This window comes from Myotis yumanensis, unplaced genomic scaffold (assembly GCF_028538775.1).
Source record: "Myotis yumanensis isolate MYYU_CA2020_CCGP unplaced genomic scaffold, mMyoYum1.0.hap1 SCAF_2, whole genome shotgun sequence".
NCBI lineage: Eukaryota > Metazoa > Chordata > Mammalia > Chiroptera > Vespertilionidae > Myotis > Myotis yumanensis.
This window is the reverse complement of record NW_027223753.1, coordinates 89126529-89147627: the sequence shown is the minus strand read 5'-3', so window position 1 is coordinate 89147627 and position 21099 is coordinate 89126529. Positions and strand designations below refer to the sequence as shown.

At 42.3% G+C, this 21099-nt stretch overlaps 1 protein-coding gene and 1 long non-coding RNA gene across 3 annotated transcripts in view; one reads left to right on the top strand and one right to left on the bottom strand.

Moving 5' to 3' along the window:
* Positions 1-17842: 17842 nt before the first annotated feature.
* Positions 17843-18980, bottom strand: LOC139003648 (uncharacterized). The gene is made up of 2 exons (XR_011470280.1): positions 18636-18980; positions 17843-18017 (listed from the first exon to the last, which is right to left on the bottom strand). It is a non-coding gene; the product is annotated as an uncharacterized lncRNA (long non-coding RNA).
* DSP (desmoplakin) overlaps positions 18698-21099 on the top strand; it is a 42665-nt gene continuing 40263 nt past the window's right edge. Inside the window, exon 1 of one of the 2 annotated variants that reach the window (XM_070405769.1) lies at positions 18698-18993. In XM_070405769.1, the coding sequence (XP_070261870.1) occupies positions 18797-18993 (197 nt within the window). In that variant the 5' untranslated portion in view covers positions 18698-18796. The remainder of the gene's footprint in view (positions 18994-21099) is intronic. The other variant, XM_070405770.1, reaches the window with a different exon arrangement.

Sequence of the window (21099 nt, the reverse complement as noted above, 5' to 3'; positions counted from 1 at the left end):
GACCACATGACCTGTACAGGCCTAGACTTTTATCTGATCACTCTGTTTAGACTCTGTAGTCAGTGTAGCCCCATGCTTCCTTTAATTATGTGGACTAGTTTCTCATCTCCTGGGAAGCTCAAAACACTTGACTCATGAATAGGCACTCTTTCTCTTAATTGTTGGTATTATATCCATCAGTTACCTTCTTTAAAGAAAATACATATAGTTTTGAAATAGCTTGTTCTTTTATATAGATTCTATTGTCAGTGAAATAGCCTTGAAATTTCTATATAGGCATTTTCAGCAAACTTTTTGTTGAAGTATAATATACGTACATAAATACATACAATGTATATACTCATAAGAGTACAGTTGGATGAATTTTCACCCACATGTATGCACTATGTCTCCAAGTCAAGGTATAGAATATCACCAGTCAGTCCCCACAGAAGCTAACTACTACCCTAATTCTAACACCATGCATACTAATATTGTCTGGTTTTAAATGTTTCTATTTTAATAGCTGGCCAGGTAAAATATGCTCCAATAGACAAAGAGCTTCTTTGTTAATACCTTTTCATCAGCAATCCTAATCCTAATGAATGCTATTTATTTTGCCTTTTCCCTGTGCCTTGTGAGTTGGACCAGCTTGTCATAGTGCTCAAAGGCTAAAATGTCCTTCCCAAGATGGGGTCAGTCTTTTGGTTTAATCATTTGTCCACTGAAGAAGGAAGATGTGCTGTGAATATCTTTTTAACAACTGGGGCATTTCACTGTTTGTTTATGGATCAATCTCAAGCCATATATGTTTGAATATTTTTATTTTATGCACTCATACGCTTGCATACATGTTATTTCCTGCCTTGACTTCTCCTTTTTTCTTTTTCTATCCTCAGTAGACAGCCTTCTCTACCCTATGTACCCCTACCATGCAAACTTTCCTCAACAATCCTGTTTTCCAGAATTCATCACCTCTGTGCACACTGCCTGGAAATGATTTTACTACTGATTATACAAAAGGCACATACAACCTCGGAGAATTCCTCTTTTATTTCTGCTTTGAATATATAGAAAGACTATAAGAAATTTAGACCTGGAAGGGGAAAATAAGTAGTAAAACCAACTGTTAGACTGTGTGGCTTTTTGTTATTAGCCTGAGGTTCAGGCCTGAGTTTTTGTTGAGTGAGGGTGTCTATATTTCTTTCTTTCTTTTTTTTTTTTTTTAAGGTTTGTGTAATTTTTTAGTGTCTATTTGAGCCAAGCTAACAATATATGCTGGGGAGCAAGATCTCAATTCTCTAGAGTGTCTGTGCTTATACAGTTGTTTGTGGAAGCCACAGGCGTCCCATTCATTAACTCATTTATTTTTTTTTATTATTATTATTTTTTAAATATATTTTATTGATTTTTTACAGAGAGGAAGGGAGAGAGATAGAGAGTTAGAAACATCGATGAGAGAGACACATCGATCAGCTGCCTCCTGCACATCTCCTACTGGGGATGTGCCCGCAACCCAGGTACATGCCCTTGACCGGAATCGAACCCGGGACCTTTCAGTCCGCAGGCCGACGCTCTATCTACCGAGCCAAACCGGTTTTGGTCATTAACTCATTTATTAATTCATTTTCTGATACCTATTATGTGCTAGGCATTGTGGTAGAAGCTGGACTTTCCAAGGGAGAGGTAGGGAGAAAGACTTGGAAGCCGAAATAAGAGTATTTATAGATCTGACATCTAGAGTACAAGAAACACCTTATTTCCTAAAATAGAATATTGTTCTTTTAATTATGCCATGCACATAATAAAAGCTCTAAATGCATTTTGGGATGAAGGTACTAGTATTGTGCAAGTTTCTCTTATAAATGAGTAAAACTCTGGATTGATTAAATTTATAGGTATCCAGATCATTACTTCTCTTTTTAAAAAAACAACCTCAATGACTTTTATTTTGAAAAATATGATTGATTAAAATCACTCCAGCTTCATTTCCATTAACTCTATTTCATAATTCAATGATACCATTCAGTTATATTTTACTCAATGCCAAAGGTTTTTCAAATTGACCTTTTCCTTTGAATTACAATTGCAAGCTGATACAAGTGGATTTTTAGAGTCATTCAGAATTGCTTGCACTTTTGTTGGTATAACACACTCAGAGATATAGTTAGTTGCCCCATTTCCCCAAGTGGGTAATCCTTCCTCCATTTATGAATTCTGATGGACTCATTTAAACCCAACACTCGAACATGCAAAACTGCTAAACAAACAAACAAACAAACAAACAAACAAAAAACCCTGCTAAACACAATGGAACCCTAAAAGGCACATTTATGGTTTCAAAACTCATCATAACCTTTATAATGTTAATAAATTGCTTCATTAATAATCGAGGCTAACCTTAAAAATCTAAGAAGTAGCTTGACTGCTCAAGCTTGGTTAGTTTCTGATGGGTGTTAGCCTAATCAGTTGACAATTGGTACAGATATCAAAAGATTGAGGCCCCCACCCCCTATAGCAGGAATCACTATCAGTTCAGGGCAGATAAAGAAAGTATGGAGATTAAATGGGAAAATATTTTATGAGGTCTCTTGTTTTCATTGAAAAGCAAATCAAGAGCTCATGTCAATGTTTTAATTCAAAATTAAAAGCGTGAATGTACTTAAGCTATTACTGATGAACAAGACTCACTTGATTCTCCTATGTTCATTTGATAATGAACATACGATGTTCTCCGTGATGGGAAAGGCTGAATGACACCTGATGTTTTCATTCATTCAACACGCATATATTGATTACTTATTAGGTGCTGCTGTACAGGATGACAATGACATGATCCCAAATATATGTTGTTCATGTATGTTCAGTTTCTAATGTTTTACATTGCTTGTGGGTTACACTCTAAAAGCTCGTTAACTAACCAAGTACTAATCAAATGTAAATTAAAGCAGTGTGTTTAGCCAGGATCTGTAATATAGACACTGGAGTAGAATAGTGGTTTCAGCAGACATGTCTTCCTCTACATTCACTCTTCTTAAAAAATATATTTTTTTTATTGATTTCAGAGAGGAAGGGAGAGGGAGAGAGATAGAAACATCAATGATGAGAGAGAATCATTGATTGGCTGCCTCCTCCATGCCCCCCACTAGGGATCAAGCCCACAACCCAGGCAAGTGCCTTTGACTGGAATCGAACCCAGAACCCTTCAGTCCACAGGCTGATGCTCTATCCACTGAGAAAAACCAGCCAGGGCTACATTCACTCTTGACCTGGTGGATATTTTTCTTTGCTGAGGCTCATATGACAGCTGCACAACTTTCTTCAAGGTTTTCTGTTTGTTTTGTTTTCAGGAGACGTCATTCTCCACACCACAGCTAGGTGCAGGGACACAATAGGACTCTGTGGATGATCTTGGTGGAGGCAATGTAAGACCTTTTCACTGTTTGCACTACAGCATTCATTAGTAGTTTGGCTGCTTAGATTAGGGATGTGATGCAATCCAAAGCTGGCATGACGAGCTCCACCCATGCTCTGAATCTCAGCTGTAACTTGACTGCAGATTTGCCTTTGGTGAGAGTAGAATTTAATCTGTTCTAGATGTTCTAGATGGAACCCTAGGTAGGCCAACAAGTCCTGTTTGCATCATGGGTCTGGACACCGGTTGGCAATCTGCTGAGCAAGGGCCTGCATCCTTGAGCCTGATTCTGATAACATTTAGCAGCAGAGATCACATCAGTTGTGCACTTCAGTGGCCCTTTGCCACCCCCTCCCCAGGGTCAAAGGTCAGGCACATTCCCCAGCTAGCGATGATCTCCCCCACAACATTACTTTTTAAATTAAACCTCTTTGCTAGTTAAGTAGCAACGTTTCTTCCTGGCGGTCATAGCTTGCTGACTATTAGGCTGCCCCCTTCCCCTTCAGCTCTGCTATCATAGTGAGAATCATAGTCTACATTTTTGCATTGCTTATGCTTTAAAGTCTCATGTCAGAAGGATCTTTAGGCCTCTTTAAGGAAGCATTAGGTAGCTGTAGGAACAAAACTTTGAATAACCTTTTCATGTAATACAATGTCATATATTTTGTGCTTCAAATGATATCTTATTAAGGTTCATTCAGAGACACTGTAACCAGATAATATAGCCTTGCCTTGGATAAAATTCATAGAAGACATACAATAAAAGGTGCAACAGAGAACCCTAGCTGGTTTGGCTCAGTGGATAGAGTGTCGGCCTGTGGACTGAAGGGTCCCAGGTTCAATTCCAGCCAAGGGCACATGCCCGGTTGCAGACTCAATCCCCAGGGGAGTGTGCAGGAGGCAGCCAATCAATGATTCTCTCTCATCATTGATGTTTCTCCCTCTCCCTTCCTCTCTGAAATCAATAAAAATATATTAAAAGAAAAAAAAGGGTTCAACAGAGGACACATCGGTGGGGATGGGGTGCTGGGAAGGCAATTCTCTTTTTCCCCTGGCAAACACTCTGTTATCAGTTGACAGTTTGCACATTTACAGCTTTGACTGAACTCGAATCTGTTAATTCAGATTTCTCTAACGTCTGGGATATGGAGAGGTAAGCGGCAAGTAAGACAAACTCACTGAGTTGTGTTTAAGTGTGTCCCACTGAATCCATTCCTGTAAATCCCATTGACACCTGTTGTAATTACATTGCATTGTCAGTGAGCTGAGAACCACTCCCACTTTTGTATTCCTGTTGAACACAGAGCACAGATAAAAGTCAAAGCTCTGCCTTAAATTTAGATTCCTCCCCATAAAGGAATTCTGGACTCAGAAGGAAAGAATGTCCCTTTAGAAGGTTACATTCTGTCCACACTCGGCTCAGGATCAGCAAACTCACAGATCAGTGGTTTCTAGTCTATGGGACACCGATGCCCGAGGAGAGGAGATTTTGTCATTGGTTTGCAAGCATCATCTGTAACAGTATAAGGAATGTTTTACATCTACATGTACTATGTTGATGTGCAATTGTGATTAATAAAACAAATTTGTGTAAAAGTATTGTTAAATTCATGAAAGTTTGTTATTGTGTATTTCTTCATTGGTTACTGTCGGGAACATAACTTTGCTCATGTGCAGATTTGCAATTTTTAAAATATGTTTTTATTGATTTCACAGAGGAAGGGAGAGAGAAACATCAGCGATAAGAGAGACTCATTGATTGCCTACTTTCTGCACGCCCCCCCTACCAATGGGGATGGAGCCTGCACCCTGGTATGTGCCTTGACCAGAAATCAATCCCTGACCTCCTGATTCAAGGTTGATGCTCAACCACTGAGTCACACTGTTCTGGCACAGATTTCCAATTTTAATAAAAAATGGTCCTCGTAATTTAAAAGTTTTGGGTATATATTAGCGATCTATGTTTAACTCATGGATGCCTTCCTCCCAACTCCATAAAATATTGAGGTGCTGCCCTAGCTGGTTTGGCTCAGTGGACAGAGTGTCGGCCTGTGGACAGAAGGGTCCCAGGTTCAATTCCCGTCAAGGGCAAGGTACCTTGGTTGTAGGCTCCTCCCTGGCTGAGGCCCTGGTGGGGGCTCGTGCAGGAGGCAACCATCGATATTTCTTCATATTGATATTTCTCTCTGTCTTTCCCTTTCTATTCCACTCTCTCTAAAAATCAATGGGGAAAAAAATATCCTCATGTGAGGATTTAAAAAAAAGATATTGAGGTGTTGAACATTATAAAACTGATATAACTGAAGCAAATATATGAGTCCTACTCTGTAAAACTCAAAATATTCTTGACTGCATCCTTTTCAAATTCCTCTGTCTCTCGGCTTTTACAAGTTTTATTGGGAAAATATGATATAATCACACACAAATTAACAAGTTAAGAAGATGCAAAGAGAAAACATGTAACACAGGATCAATTGCCAATGCTTTGAGCTGAGAGGAAAGAGTAGGAGAGGGAGAGGAAGGGAGAGAGGAAGAGGGGAGATGTGGTGGAAGAGCATGTGTCACCTAGGAGCCTGGATACCAGGGCAGGTTTTTATAGACTCTTATTCCTGGCTCTGCTGATTATCATCTGAGCGACTATGGCTGCTAACCTGACCCTGCAGAGCCTCTGTTTTATTGTCAATAAAACCGGGATTAGAATACCTCCCTCACAGTGTTATTGTTAAGATAATTTATAACGAAATCTTTTGAACGATTTTTACTCCACCTGGTACATGGTTTGTGCAAACTAAATGGTAGCTATTATTTGTTCTATCCGATTGTCAATCCTGCCAGCTTTGAAAAGATGACATTTATTTTTGTTTCCTTTGCATCTAGCACAATGCCTGGCTCATATAGGTTCTCAAAAAGATGTTTGCTGAATGAAAGGATGTACAGTATAATGGATTGATAGTAGAATGAATAAAAAAGTGAACCATACATAGGTTTTGGTGATGTGGGAGGTTCTCACGGAGAAGCAAGACCGAAGATGGGTCTAGCAGAATGTCGGGAGAAGGCGGGACAGCATTGCAGTGGGCAAAGTGAACCCTTAGAGTTGACAAAAGAAAAAATTCTGAGATGTCCTAAATTTAATTACAGCAGGCTGGAAGGTGGGAGAAAGAGACTAGGCCATTTTAAGCAACCACTGGAGCTGAAACCAAAAAAGACTGACCGCTCACATTCTTGAATATGTATGTTTGAACTTGGAATCAACTTCCAGGCAGCTATTTCAGCAATTATCTACAAAGAATAGCCAACCATCGGGCACCATTGAATCCTGCCTATGCATGAATGTTCCACACTGTTGCCCACAACCAATCCAGAAGCATCAAGTATTCTTACTTACAGGCTATTCACCTACCCCAGAGCTTTCCCTGCCTCACTCTTTCTCATCCCCCTTATCTAAAGGCAACGTAAATTCTTTTAAAACAACTTATAATTCTTCTCCAAACTCATTCTATAAAAGAATCCCTTCAACCCCAGGACAATATCTTCTCCCTCTAGTGCTGCTACTGGGGGTTTAGACTGTAAGTCTCAGGACCTGGTCCTTTTTCTGACTAGCATATCTCTATCATCTATCTATCTATCTATCTATCTATCTATCTATCTATCTATCTAATATGCTAAGTGTCTGACCATTTGGGCAATGACGTCACATAGCAATGCCAGGCTTCCTCTCACTAGCAACTAGCCTCCTTGCAGTTTCTTCAGCCCAGGAACACGACTTGCTTTATAGTCAGGTGGGAACATTTTACACTGTAACCAAATGTCTGTTTTCCCGTGCCTCATCTCATTTGATCCTCACAGAAGTCCTGGAGTAGGTAGATAGGAGACTTGGTGGAATCCTATTTTCATTAGCTGGAAAAAAGAGATTTAGAAAGCTTACAAACTTGACCTGACAGAAAAGAAGTAAGAAATGGTGGACCTTGAAAATGACTTCAGGTTTTCTCACTGCGCAGAATATAGTCAAACACTGCTGCAGTTAAATATTTTACCCTTTGCTCTCCCTTTGTGATCTACAATAATAATCTGCTTTGTGTTGATATTTATTGCTGTGTTGCTGACAATTACCTGAAAGAGAAGTTGGGGTGCTTCATTGGGCTGGAAAAAGTTTAGTTAAATCAGAAAGCAGGTCTAAGTAAGCAAGTTTATTCTATATCTATAAAAGGCTAAGTTGACTGGCGCATGTACAATAACATATAAAGCTCTCACTGGTGCCATTCGAAAGTGTGTGTTTCCATCTGTCATTGTCAATCTCAAATTTGGTTGACACTTCTATTATAGAGAAAAGGCGAATAGCAATATTAAAATATTTCTTCTAATTAATTTCCTTTCAATGTGCACGAATTCATGCACCGGGCCACTAATGGCTTAATAAACTCCTTTGGGCTAACTTTTGACCTTGAAGATTTTTGTTTAACAGGGTGAAGGTGAAAGGAGCTCACACATAAACAATGAAGAAGCAGGTCTGGAGAGCAATGAACTCAGATTAGAGCAAATCAGAATATTCCAGGATGTCACACTCTCTCTCTCTTTCTCTCTCTCTCTCTTGCTCTCTTCCTCTCTCCCCTTCCCTCCCTTCCTTCTTTACTTCCTTCCCTCATTCCTACCTTCCTTTGTGAGCCTGCAATGCCCTTTTAAATTTATTTTTTTAATTGAGGTACAATTGATATATAACATTATATTAGTTTCAGGTGTATAACATAACGCTTATATATTTGTGTATAGTGTGAAATAATCACCACAATAAGTCTAGCTAACATCCATCACCATGCATAGTTAACAAAATTTTTTTTCTTGTGATAAAAACTTTTAAGATCTACTCTCTTAGCAACTTTTAAATATGCAATACAGTATTATTAACTGTAGTCAGCATGCTATACATTACACCCCCCATGACTTATTTTACAGCTGGAAATTTGTACCTTTTGACCCTTTTACCCATGTGCCCACTCCCAACCCACACCAGGAAAGGATTTCTTCAAGCAGGTGAAATAGAAGATCTGACATGAATGTTTATGTTGAGAAAATATTTAGTCAACTAGAGGAGAGTTTGGGGATCAATTAATGATAACAACAGACAGCTAAGCAAAAGAAAAGACAGTTATTACTCTGGGAGGAGAGGAAGTTGTAGGGAAAAAGTTTTAATAATTTTACTAGTTAAACAACAATATAGCAGCCCTAGCTGGTTTGGCTCAGTGGATAGAGCATCGGCCTGTGGACTGAAGGGTCTCGGGTTCGATTCCAGTCAGGGCACATGCCTGGGTTGCAGGCTCGATCCTCCATGTGGGGTGTGCAGGAGGCGGCCGATCAGTGGTTCTCTCCCATCATTGATATTTCTATCTCTCTCTCCCTCTCCCTTCCTCTCTGAAATCAATAAAAGTAAAAACAAAAACAATATAGCAGTATTGTTCACAATAACCAAAAGATGGAAGCAATCAAACTGTCTATTAATTGATGAGTGGATAAACAAAATGTGCTTAGACATACTATGGAATATTATTCAACCTTTTAAAAGAAGAAAATTTTGTCATGTGCTATAATATGATGAACCATGAAGACATTATGTTAAAAGAAATAAGTCAGACACAAAATAACAAAAATTATATAATTTCACTTAGATGAGGTATCTGGAATAGTCAAATTTATAGAGACAGAAAGTAGAATAGAGGGTCCCAGGGGCTGGGGCAGGGGAGAGGGTGTTATTGCTTAATGGGTACAGAGTTTCAGTTTGAGATGATGAGAAAGTTCTAGAGATGGATGGTGGTAATGGTTGCACAACATTGTGAACATTCTTTATGCCACTGAATTGCGCACTTAAAAACAGTTGAAAGGCTGAGTTGTATATTATATATATATATTATCACAATTTTAGAAATGAATTTAAAAAGAACCCTGTAAATGCTGTACAAATGAATGGAATAATTACTATTTTTCTCATATTGGTAACTATCAGATCTTTAAGATTCAAGTGTTAGAAATCTCCCTTTCATTTTCAAAATCAGATATTAAGCCACCTTTTTCTTGAAAAATTGCTTACCTTTACCAAAAAGATTTATTATTAGAAAAGTATGCTCTAACAAATAAATCTTCTATACATCCATCTTCCAGAGACAGCCTCTGTGCCTTAAGGTCATTAATATGTCTCTTTTAACACAAAATTTTTAATGTAAAACATCTGACCACACTATATATATGACTTAATAATTGCTTTTTAAAATACCTTCACAATACATTTTGCCTTCTTTCTACATCCATGTCTATATAAGCACACCTATTTTCCTAACATTTATTTTTAATAACTCTGGGATCAAGATGGATTTCATATTAATATAAAGCCCTCCTATAATGACAAGTCCCTCTGTAATTAAAAAGTAAGTTTAAAAGCCCTCCTTTTGTATATTGGCATATTTTCTCAGAGATACATTAAATAAGAATATTGATTTTGGTTTTAAGAACACAGTAATTCCAATTTTAAATCATAAAATTATTTTTTCTTTATTCAGTAAAGCAAAATAAAAGGTTGTTTAGAGACAATAGATTACATTTTTTCTGAGCACCTTGATGGGAAGATTTCAGATGCTTTGCTTGATTCCACTCTAAGCCAAACTGCTAAGCAGTTAAAACTTGAGTGAGCAGTGAGCAGTCAGACAGGTTTAACGAGCATATGTGGCTCTCCACACCCACCTCTGCAAGACAGAACTGCTTTACAGGCTTGTTGAAACTGCTGTGGACTGTGCTATAACTTCTTCCTAAATTTGAAATGTTTCTATCTTATGTTCAGTATGATTTAAATGTTTTAGGTTAAAACTGCAAATCGGTAAAAAATGCACAAATAAAATCCTTTCTGCTCTCCTTCTGATTTGCATGACTCTTTCTTGAATCCAACTGTTGCTAAAGGGAAGCCTTCTCACTTATTGGTGAGCAGTCAGTTCACTAAATCCGGAGGAGCTGGTTAAAGAAACCAGAAGTAGCCTGGTCTTTAGAGCTTCCCAAATGCGAATGGCCCCTGGGTTGCATGTTTACATAAGGTTGCTGGGAAGAGCCTACAGGGACTTGCCTGTAGGATTGTTTCCCTAAACACCGTTTGCTGGTTGTGGTAACTGCTTCCATGAAGTGGTTGCTCATTGCTTCTGCTCTGCCTCACCCTCTCTCGTTCCCCATCCACAGTGTCTGCTGTTTGCCATTGATGTGACAAGTTCTAGAACAGGAGCGGATCACTTGCATGGAAAACTCCAGGATCTGTACTTTGCGACTTGGAAAAGAGCCTATATATATATATATATATATATATATATATATATATATAATCTTTTTAAAGCAATGCTAACAAATCAGGTTGGAAAACACTCCTGATATAATGCTAAATTAAGAAGCTGGACACAAAATTATATATCACTAATGTTAACCAGCTAGGGGAAAAAAATCATTAAAAACAATAAACTAGAACAGCGGTTCTCAACCTGTGGGTCGTGACTCCTTTGGCGGTCGAACGACCCTTTCACAGGGGTCGCCTAAGACCATCCCACATATCAGATATTTACATGACGATTCATAATAGTAGCAACATTACAGTTATGAAGTAGCAACGAAAATAATTTTATAGTTGGGTCACAACATGAGGAACTGTGTTTAAAGGGCCAGAAGGCTGAGAACCACTGAACTAGAAGGAAATCTACCCAAAACCCTTAGTGTGATTGCCTTGTTTGGATGCTATAATTATAGGTAAAATGTTCTTAGCTTCTCTACATTCCCTTCTACCTTTCTGAGTATTCTACAGCAAACATACATATTTGTATAATGGGGGAAGGGGGAATCTTAACTTTACATTCATCCTTCTAAGCAAGCCTCTTGATTTGCTAGCAAACTCTCAGCTCTAGACTAGGTTTTGTCCCTCACAGGCTGAGAACTTGGCAAGTAATGCAAATGTTCATTGCTGGAGTCCAACCCCAGCGGGCCCAGGGGTCCCCAAAGGTGTGGACGGAGTCGGCGAAGAAGGAATGACACGAAGAAAGCCTTCAGTTGATCAGCAGCCTAGTCAGGACCTCTAGCCAGGATCTCCAGCCAAAGTTCTGGTCGGAGTTCTGGTTAGGAACTGATGAGGATCTGAAGTTTATTGTCTTGTTACATCCGTATTTATACCAGCCGATTTTAATCCTGTCAATTTCTATTACAAAGGTTAGGGCGTTTCTTATCTCCATTCCAGGGAGTAAAGATTATGTAGCTTAACTACCCGCCTGGCACTTAATTAAGGGGTTGTATCCCCTCCCTAACCTCAGGGAAAGATCCCCACCTGGGGAAACAACCTTTCTCGGAGAGGTGACCTTGGTTAAAACACCTGGCGCTAAAGGGAGCAAACATATTAAGAACAGTATGCTATATATGCCAGGTCCATTGAAACATATGCTGTGCAGATGTTTCTTTCCTGCAGCGACTGTGTCAAGCAGCAAGGATGGACCGGCTTCCGGCATTCATGACCTCAGTTTTCTCTGTGTACAATGAGGAGTTGAATAGAGTTTCTTCCTGTGATCTGACATGTCTGACAAAATTAAACTATTGCAGCAATCCTAGATTAGAAGATCCAGTTGAAGCTGGGGATGGTTTTTGTTTTCCTGGCTTTTGCTATATTTAGATGCTCACTTTTTGTGTTTTTGTTGGCTTATGTTTCAAATTTTGTCTTCTGCTTTAGATGTTAAGATAATTGAAGATAGGAACTTATTTGAACTTCCTTATGCCAACACTTCTCTCTGCAGCAGGGCAACAGTGTATGTGCAATAAATCCTTCATGATAATAAAATGGTAATGACTGTGGGAACTTGTTACTGCCTATGAATGTCTACATTTTGAAAGATGGCCACTTTAAAGACTAGGTTGCACTTTGTTTGCATTACACTCTACCCAAAGTTAGATATTGGATCATTTATGGTGTTGTTTACATTCTGATTTTATGTTGTTTGTATATGAATATAATTCCACTTTTTCTAAGTGATCAAACCTATATATTTTAAAAAAACACACACACAACCAAACCAAAACAAAAACATGCATTATGATTTGAGGATGTCAAAAAAGACAATCACCTCACTTAAAGGAATATGATTAAAATTAATGAATAATTTTTTGACATGACTTTTGCAAAGCAGGCTGATTACTTCATACTTACTGCATTTCCAGACATGTTATGTGTTTAGTGTAGGAAAATAATAGTTGATAGGATAGTTTCTGGGTTCCAAATTGATATCAAGTCACTGTTTAGAAAGATGTTCACTCATGCCTGATTGGACAGGAATTTTGACATAGTAGAGAAGACATGAAGCTAGAAACAGACAGAATTCTGATATTTTATTTATATTTTACTGGAGTTATTGGGGAGTTATCAGTTAATAAAATTATACAGGTTTCAGGTATACAATTCTACAGTATGTCATTTGTATATTGTATTGTGTATTTACCAACCCAAGTCAAATCTCCTTCCATCACCATTTATCCCCCCTTTACCTTTTACTACTCCTCCCTTCCCTCTTCCCTCTGGCAATCGCCATACTGTTGTCTGTGTCCAACCGAGTCTTCCTTTTTTTAATTTGCTCAAACCCTTCACCCTTCTCACCCGGCACCCAATCCCTTCCCCTCTGACAGCTATCCGTCTGTATCTCTGTATCCATAAGTCTATTTCTACTTTGTTAGTTAATTTTGTTCATTAGATTCCACATATAAGTGAAATCATATGGTAATTGTCTTGCTCTGACTGGCTTACTTCACTCTGCACTGGTTGTTCAGTGGTAGAATTCTCACCTGCCAGAATTCTGATATTTTAGATATTAAGTAAATCAGGGAAGTTTCTTAATCTCTGTGGGATTCACTATTTTTTTAAAAATTAAAATGTGGGTTTGGGTGTATTTGGCAATTTGGTTGGGGAAATACTGGGGGGTAAGGGGAGGAGAGCATGAGAAGTTATGGTCTAGGTACAGTGGGTGGGGAATGGGCTCCCACCAGGTTAAAACCAGTTTGACACCATCATAATCTGTTTCAGCTACTGGCTGTCTGCATAGGGTTGCATTTGTAGAAAGAGTTCAGAGACTATACACGTTTTGAAGACAGTTTGATATAAAAGTTCTTTAAGGTAGCTTTCATTTCTGAAATTGTCTATGGAATATATATTTTGAAGTCCTTCAATAAAGGCTGAGAAGCTATTCAAAATTTTCTTCACATAGACATCACATATCCTTGTGGTGTTTGCTGATAACTGGGTTTACCAGCAGTAACCTGTATCTTGACTTTATATTTATAGAAGTTTGAGTGCTGCAATCCCAGCATCACAGCCCCCCACAGTCACAAGCTTACAAAATTACTTGGAGACTATACTAAAAAGGCTGACTTACTTGGCTTCTGTATTATGTTTATTGACTGTGTGACTTGCCCACCAAAATGAATGCAAGTTATTGTTTAACTTGGTGAGTTAGAAGTCACTTGACCTAGTCTGGCCCCTGTGTGGTCCGCCACTGTGCCCACCGTCATCTGTAACCTTAACCTCCATCCTCTCCCATCTTGCAAACTTGGGCTCTTAATGTAAAAGAGGATCAGGCAGAAATGTATGAGTAAACCTCCCATATCCATGCTATCCAATTAAAGGCAGCCAAAACACAAACTCTTAAGCCACAACAAAATAGAACATTTTGTTAGCTATTACCTGTGCAGAAACTAAAACAATTAACACCATAAAAACCTCACTACAGTGACAGAAAACATATTTGAATGTTACTCCCTTCTATTTAACTTCTTAAAAGTTAACTACCTTCCCCTGGCGGATATGAAAAACCACTACAAACAGAAAAATTCTCTTGTCCCTGGAAGACAATTGAACCAAGGAAAATAGAGATAGTTCTGGTCTAATGTATAAATTTCACCAACAGTTTTGTTTTTTTCCTGAGATGGAATTTATGTGGTTTATCAAATTGCTTTCTTCAATGAAAGCTTTGAATAGTTTCAACTTTAACTAGGAGAGATCAATGTGATTTTTTACAATAGTGAGAACCCAGATTTCATTAATTCTGTAGGATTCAAATTTATTCACACAGAAGATAGAGCCAGTAAGAAAGAGCAATGATATATAATTACTAAAAATTAAATTGTCTGTCATCTTAAGCATTACCAGTTTTAACCATTAGGCATTTTCTTTATCTCACATTACAGTTCCAATCCTAGCTTCTGTAGTTCTGATCTGTTAAAATACAACTCCCCTGGCAGGCAGAACAGCTCATTTCACACAGGCTGCAAATGATATCCCTTCCTGCTGCAAAGGGATATCATTTACCAACAAAGAGATATGAGTGTTCCCATGGGATTTTGAGCAAGTAAATGACTGCTCTTCAGCTCATTGACATCAAGGTGCTCTGTTTAGTCTACAAAATATGCTCAGGATATGATTGATGCCTCTTTCCTCACCGCAAGGTTGTTTATAAGGTCAGACAGAGAGAAAGTGACATGTCAGAGATCTGTCTCTGACAGTACACGGGGAGGTATCTATAAGTGGCGGGGAAAAAATAGCTGACCTTAGGTCGGCTAGCGAGGACTTCGCCAGACTTCGGATTCTGAACTTTTAAAACCTAATTGTAAGAAATGAGCTACTTTTAAACCCCTCTACTGAATTGCTCCTGCAATTCTATAAATATACCTTTATGATACATACCTAACATTGTATTGTAATGATTTGTCTTCCTGTTTCAGACCTGATATCCCACAGACCAGGAGCCGTGCCTTATTCATGTTTGAGTGACAAGTACTGAGCCTAATGTGTGTCACATAGCAGGTGTTTAGCAACTGCTTTTTAAGTGAATGAATGTTAAATGTCTACAGGAGGGAGTCTTCCTGATTCCCATGTGGGATAAGACAGAAACACTAAAGGTTAAAATTTCACGTCCAGCTAAGAGTTTTTGTTTTAATGAGTGGTACCTTGGCTATATATAATGTTTCGGTTTTCAAGAATGTTCACATATTTCATCTCATTTGTTCCTCACCATAGGGCTGGAAAGTTGGCAGGACAAGTATTATTATTTCCACTTTGTACATGAGGCAATTGAGCTCTTGCCCAAGTACATTGTAGCACTAAGATCAGAACTATGGCCTTCTGATCCCTGTGTGCCCTTTTATGAGAGGAGCCAGCGTAGATTCATGTGTGTATGTCTGGATTCCATCTCTCATGTCAATCTATTTATTTCACTCTCTTACCTTCCTTTATCATCCCTAGACAAAGACAGTAAAGGAAAGGCATTGTCTCCCCAGACCTGGCATGTTTGGTTAGCTGGGAATCCCCGAAGAAGCGCAGGGAGCAGTGAAGTCTGTTATGAAGCCATGGCAATGGAGATGTGTCATTGGTGGGCTGTGCTTTTCATCTCTTCCCCTTTTGTAAATGGACTGAACAGCTCTGTGAGTCTGGGTGGTGTTTGGGTCTGTGACTACCCTGTGTGAGCTCTCAAAGGGACCACTGGGTTGAGTGGAGCTTTTGTCATCCCTGGCAGGAGGTTCATAGATGTGTGCTGTTTTTAAGGAGAACTCTACTGTCCAACTGCATGATCTTCTTAAAAAAAAAAAAAAACTTAAAAAATATTTTTAGCCCTAGCCGACTTGGCTCAGTGGATAGAGTGTCAACCTGCGGACTGAGGGGTCCCGGGTTCGATTCTGGCCAAGGGCACATGCCTTGGTTTCGGGCTTGATCCCCAGTGGGGGGCATGCAGGAGGCAGCTGATCGATGATTCTCTCTCATCATTGATGTTTTCATCTCTCTCTCCTTCTCCCTTCCTCTCTGAAATCAATAAAGAAATATATTTAAAAAATATTTTTATTGCTTTCAGAGAGGAAAGGAGAGGGAGAGAGAGATAAAAACATTAATGATGAGAATCATTGATTGGCTACCCCCTACATGTCCCCCACTGGGGACAAGGCCCACAACCCGGGCATGTGCCCTGACTGGGAACTGAACTGTAACCTCCTGGTCCATAGGTTGATGCTCAACCACTGAGCCATGCTGGGGCTGGGTGCATGATCTTTTTATTACATACTAGAGGCCCAATGCACGAAAATTCGTGCAAGTGTAGGCCTTCCTTCCCCCGGCTGCCGGCACTGGCTTCCCTCCTCCGGCCACCCACAGGCACCCAGGACCTGGGCTGGCTTCCCCTGGGCCGCCTGCAAGCACCCGGAACCCGGCTGGCTTCCCTCTGGCCCCGGCTTCGCCAGGAAGGACGTCCAGAATGACGTCAGGAAGATGTCTGGTCTAATTAGCATATTATCTTTTTATTATTATAGATTATTGGAACAAAAGAATCCCTGCATTTTTAAAATATAAGTGTTACTGTAATATTTTTAAGGACAGTGACTATGCCTTATTCATCTTTGTATTTTCCAAAGTCTAGCACTGGCCCTTCCATAGTGTAAATTCTAATTATTTGCTGAGCAAATGAGGTACAGAGAGGGAAAACGTCCTAAATCAAATTTTGAACCTTTTGCACTGACCCCCTCAAATAGCTTTTATCCCTTCCAATCAATGGATATCCTGGGCCATTTGTGCTGGGGCTGACTTACAGCCATTGATTCATTTAAGAAGAAACACTGTCCGTGTCTATACACCAGTGTTCATGTAATCATTTGAGCACTTAATTGCATTTGCCTTTATTAAAAAATGACAGGAAAGTGAGGCAGGGTGTGCTAACAGGGGTCAACTTTTATTGCATGTTTGACTTCTTGGATTAAGCTGATGAACTCTGTGGTCAGTCCTGAAGAAAAAGAATAGGACACTTTGCCAAAGATTTGTGCTAAGAAATGAGGGGTAATTAGTGGTGCTATAATATGGGAATGTTTAGAAAACTCCCCCTAAGCCTTTACAACATGCAAATGTAGTTCCAATTTTGTTCTTTTTAGTTCAGAAACACTTCAAAAATATCCTGTTTAAGAAGGTAAGTTAACCGGCATTGTTTGGGAAGATGACAAATATTCATTATAAAGATCTTTCAATGTTTGTTAAAGAGTAATTTAACAGTTTTCGAAACGATAGAAGCAGCTTTTTGTGGGTGCTGTGACGGGGTCTGTATCTACACCTGGGTCACAGAGACTATGGTGTAGTTCACACTCAGCCACTAACTGGGAGGGGCCCTGGAGCAAGTCGCTGGAATGTTCTGGCTCAGAGTTACTCACCAGTACCTAGTGGTGATCTCTGACCAGGGTTCTTTGCTGCTCTCAGAGACGGAAGTCCCAGGACCGCTGACTTCCCAAAGGGCTGGGTCTCTGGGTCTAGCCAGAAGGTGCTGCAGGGCGCGACAGACAAGCTTTCCCAAGGTCGTTTTACAAAATTTGGAAACTGGGTCGAAGGGTGAAAGTCTTTGCAATTTCTAGTTTTAAATGACCACCAACAGGCAAACATAAAAAGAAATGCAATTTATATTTTCATGTTAACCCGTGAAAAAGGGGGTGTAGTGTTTTTATCTTCATGCCGGAGAAATTGTTTATGATGCAGACTTCTCCGGAAAGTGGTGGTTCTGTGTAGAAATCGTTTTACATGTCGGAAATCGGACCTCTGAGGCGATTTTCTGGAATACTGAAATAAACGAAAATTCAAAAAAGCCCCCCAAACAAAACCTCATCATCTAAACCTTCTCTCCTCAATTGTTTCAAGTCAAAGCTTGATTGGCACTGCTTCCAGGGATGAGCAAAAGTAAACGTTTAATAAATAATTGAATGACCCTTATTTTTCAGCTGATTTCGGCTTTGGGGGGACCATAGATCGTCTACAGCAGGGCCGCGCTTTCTGGCCACTGTCGCCGGAGCGCTGAAACCGCACGTCCTTTCCAGGGCGGCCGCGCCAGGGCCGTTCGGGTCTCGGGGACCCCGCCCCTCGGTGTGTTACTCAGGCCTGGGTAACGCAGGGCGGAGCCGCGGGCGGGCGGGCGGGCAGGTGGGGAGGGGCGGCCCGAGCGCGTCGGTGACACCCGCGGGGGGACGGAGGAGGAGCGGCGGCCGCACCCCGCCCTGGAAACAAACGGGCCAGGTGTGGCTCGGCGCCGGCTGCCAGCGGGGAGGAGACTCGCGCGCCCCACCGACCAACACCGACACCCAGCCGCGACCCGGCCCCTGTGCGCTCTCGCCGCCCTCGGGTCCACAGCTCTGCTTCCCGCTCCGGCTCCCAGCCCGTCGCCGCCGCCAGCGCCCGACTTACCCGCGCCGCCCCGGCGGAGAGGAGCGTCCCCGCGACACTTCTGCTTCCCGCTCTCGTCCCGGGGTTTTGGACTTCGAAGCCCTCTGCCCTCTACCCTCTCCGAGCCGGTCGCCTCCTCGCTTATGCCTTGGCGCAGAGTGGCTCTCTGAGTGCCCGCCAACATGAGCTGCAACGGAGGGTCCCACCCGCGGATCAACACGCTGGGCCGTATGACCCGCGCAGAGTCCGGCCCCGACCTGCGCTACGAGGTGACCTACGGCGGCGGCGGCGGTGGCGGCGGCGGCGGCGGCGGGGGCACCAGCAGGATGTACTACTCCCGGCGCTACACGGTCAACGACCAGAACTCGGACGGCTACTGGTGGGTACCCGGCCGGTGCCCGAGCGCACCGTGCGCGGGGCTGCGGGGTCTCCGCGCTCTCCTGTCGGGATCAATCCCAGCCCGCGGGGAAGGAGCGGGCCAGGTCTCCCCTGTCCCGGGGCGCCGAGCTTCAGAAAGAGAAAAGCCCGTTTGCCCGAGGTCACGACAGCATTTCCTGTTCCCGCCGGGGCAGGACCCAGGGGGCCTAACGCCCCCTGCGCTGCGCCGACCGGTGGGCGTGTGCGATCGGTGACTTCGTCCGCCTTTGTCGCTTCCCGGGGCTGGAGGCCAGCCTTCGAGGGTCGGGGCCGGGCCGCGGGGGTCGCGGCTGCTTCCAGGACGGCTCCTTGCACGGCCAGCGCGGGCGGGCATCCCCTTTGTCCCGGCCGGCAGGTGGGAGGCCGGGCAGGCGGGGCTGCGACAAAACCCAACCTCTGATTGTAACCAAAAGTTAAACAGCAAAGGAGCGGGGCCTCGGGCCTCTCCGCTGGCCAGGGCCGGACTCAGCGCTCCACTGTGTCTACTGGCTCACCCCAAATTCCCGGGCACCCCGAGACCACGTCGGCAGCCCACGGTCTTTTGTGGGGGTTGCGAGTCCCGGAGGCGCGGGGTCCCGTCCTGGTATAGCCCCGCCTCGGCCTCCTCTTTACGCCAACGAAGCTTCGCGGCAGGGGCGGCGGCCTGGCCTGGGTCCCACACCGCGGGGAGACGCCGGTCCCCGTTGTCCGCCGCGCGACAGCCCCCGCCAGCGAGCGCACCTGTGGCCCCGCGGGTGCGCCCTTTGTTTCCCTCTTTCTGCAAAGCACCGAGGGACGACCTCATTTTCTCGGTCGCGCAGCGCGGCGAAGTGTCCTGCACCTTGAGCAGGATGGGAAGGGGGTTGCGAAGGGAGGGCGCCGCGTCCACCCGCAATGTTGGCGGCCGGGTTAGGCCAAGGTACCCCAGAAAGGCCCTCTGGGAAGAGTCGGTCTGTTTCTCCGGATTATCGAGGAAACCGACCGGGGGAGTCATTTGAGTGGGTGGAGGAAGATAGGGAACCTGCATGTACCAGGTCCCGGGTGCTGGGCTCGGGATGCCCACGTGAGCCGTGAGAATCTGCATTCCTCACCCTCCCCAACCTCGGCGAACCCTTCCCCCACAAGCCCTATATGGGGAGGAAAGACGCCTGATTTCCAGAACAAATTTGACCCTGCTGGGTGGCCTCGGGCTGGGGAGGAGCCACCGGAATACACTCCAGGGGAGTTTTGTACGGCCAGCAGTTTCGAAGGCAGGGACTATTCGAGTTGCAGCCTGTTTTCTGCTTAGATTTATATTTATTTCCTGGAGCACCTAGTTAATTTATTTTGACTTAGCAAAGAATTGTCTCAATCTTGAGCTCTTTTTTTTTTCCTGAACAAAATGCACTTGGGGATTTCCAGGAAAAAAAGTGCCAAGCAATAGGGAAAATGGGGAGAAAGTTAAATGTTTAAATTTGTTTGTTTATTTAAAAACCCGGCCAACCAGTTAAATCTGAAACTTTACGTTCCCCTCCCAGTCTTCCAGTATTTGGAAAGCACATTTTCAATATCCACAGTTTTAAATCCAAGTCAGAATTTTCAAGGATTCTTGAGCAGCTCTTTTTTTGGTGGCATTTTAGGAACCGAGATTGTTTTTGGTGGGTTGTTTTTTGTTTTTTAAATAGGCTTCTGTTATCCTAGAGTCTCTATATCTAAAATTGACAGTAAACATTACTGTTAATTGAAATTAAACTTCCGTGGCTTCTTGTAGAAGAAATTTGTAGTTTAACATATTGGCTAATGAACTCCATAAAGATACGTGGTTTATAAGGATTCTTTACTGAAACATTACATTTTGGGGAGTTTCGATATTTTCTCATAGTATGGCATCGTTTCTTGTGTCCGGTTATTCCAACCGAAAGGCCGATTATAAACCTGTCAAGTTTTCCATCTCTGAGAAGGGCAAACAGACCCGAGTGAAAAATGACCTCACTCTGAGAAGGGTGTCTTTCTGCGCGTTGGTGACGATCAGCCGGGTCTGCGGAGCGCGTGGCTGAGGGCCTGGCTGACGCCTTGGAGTCATTGGGCGGCCAGCTTTCCCTATCGAGTC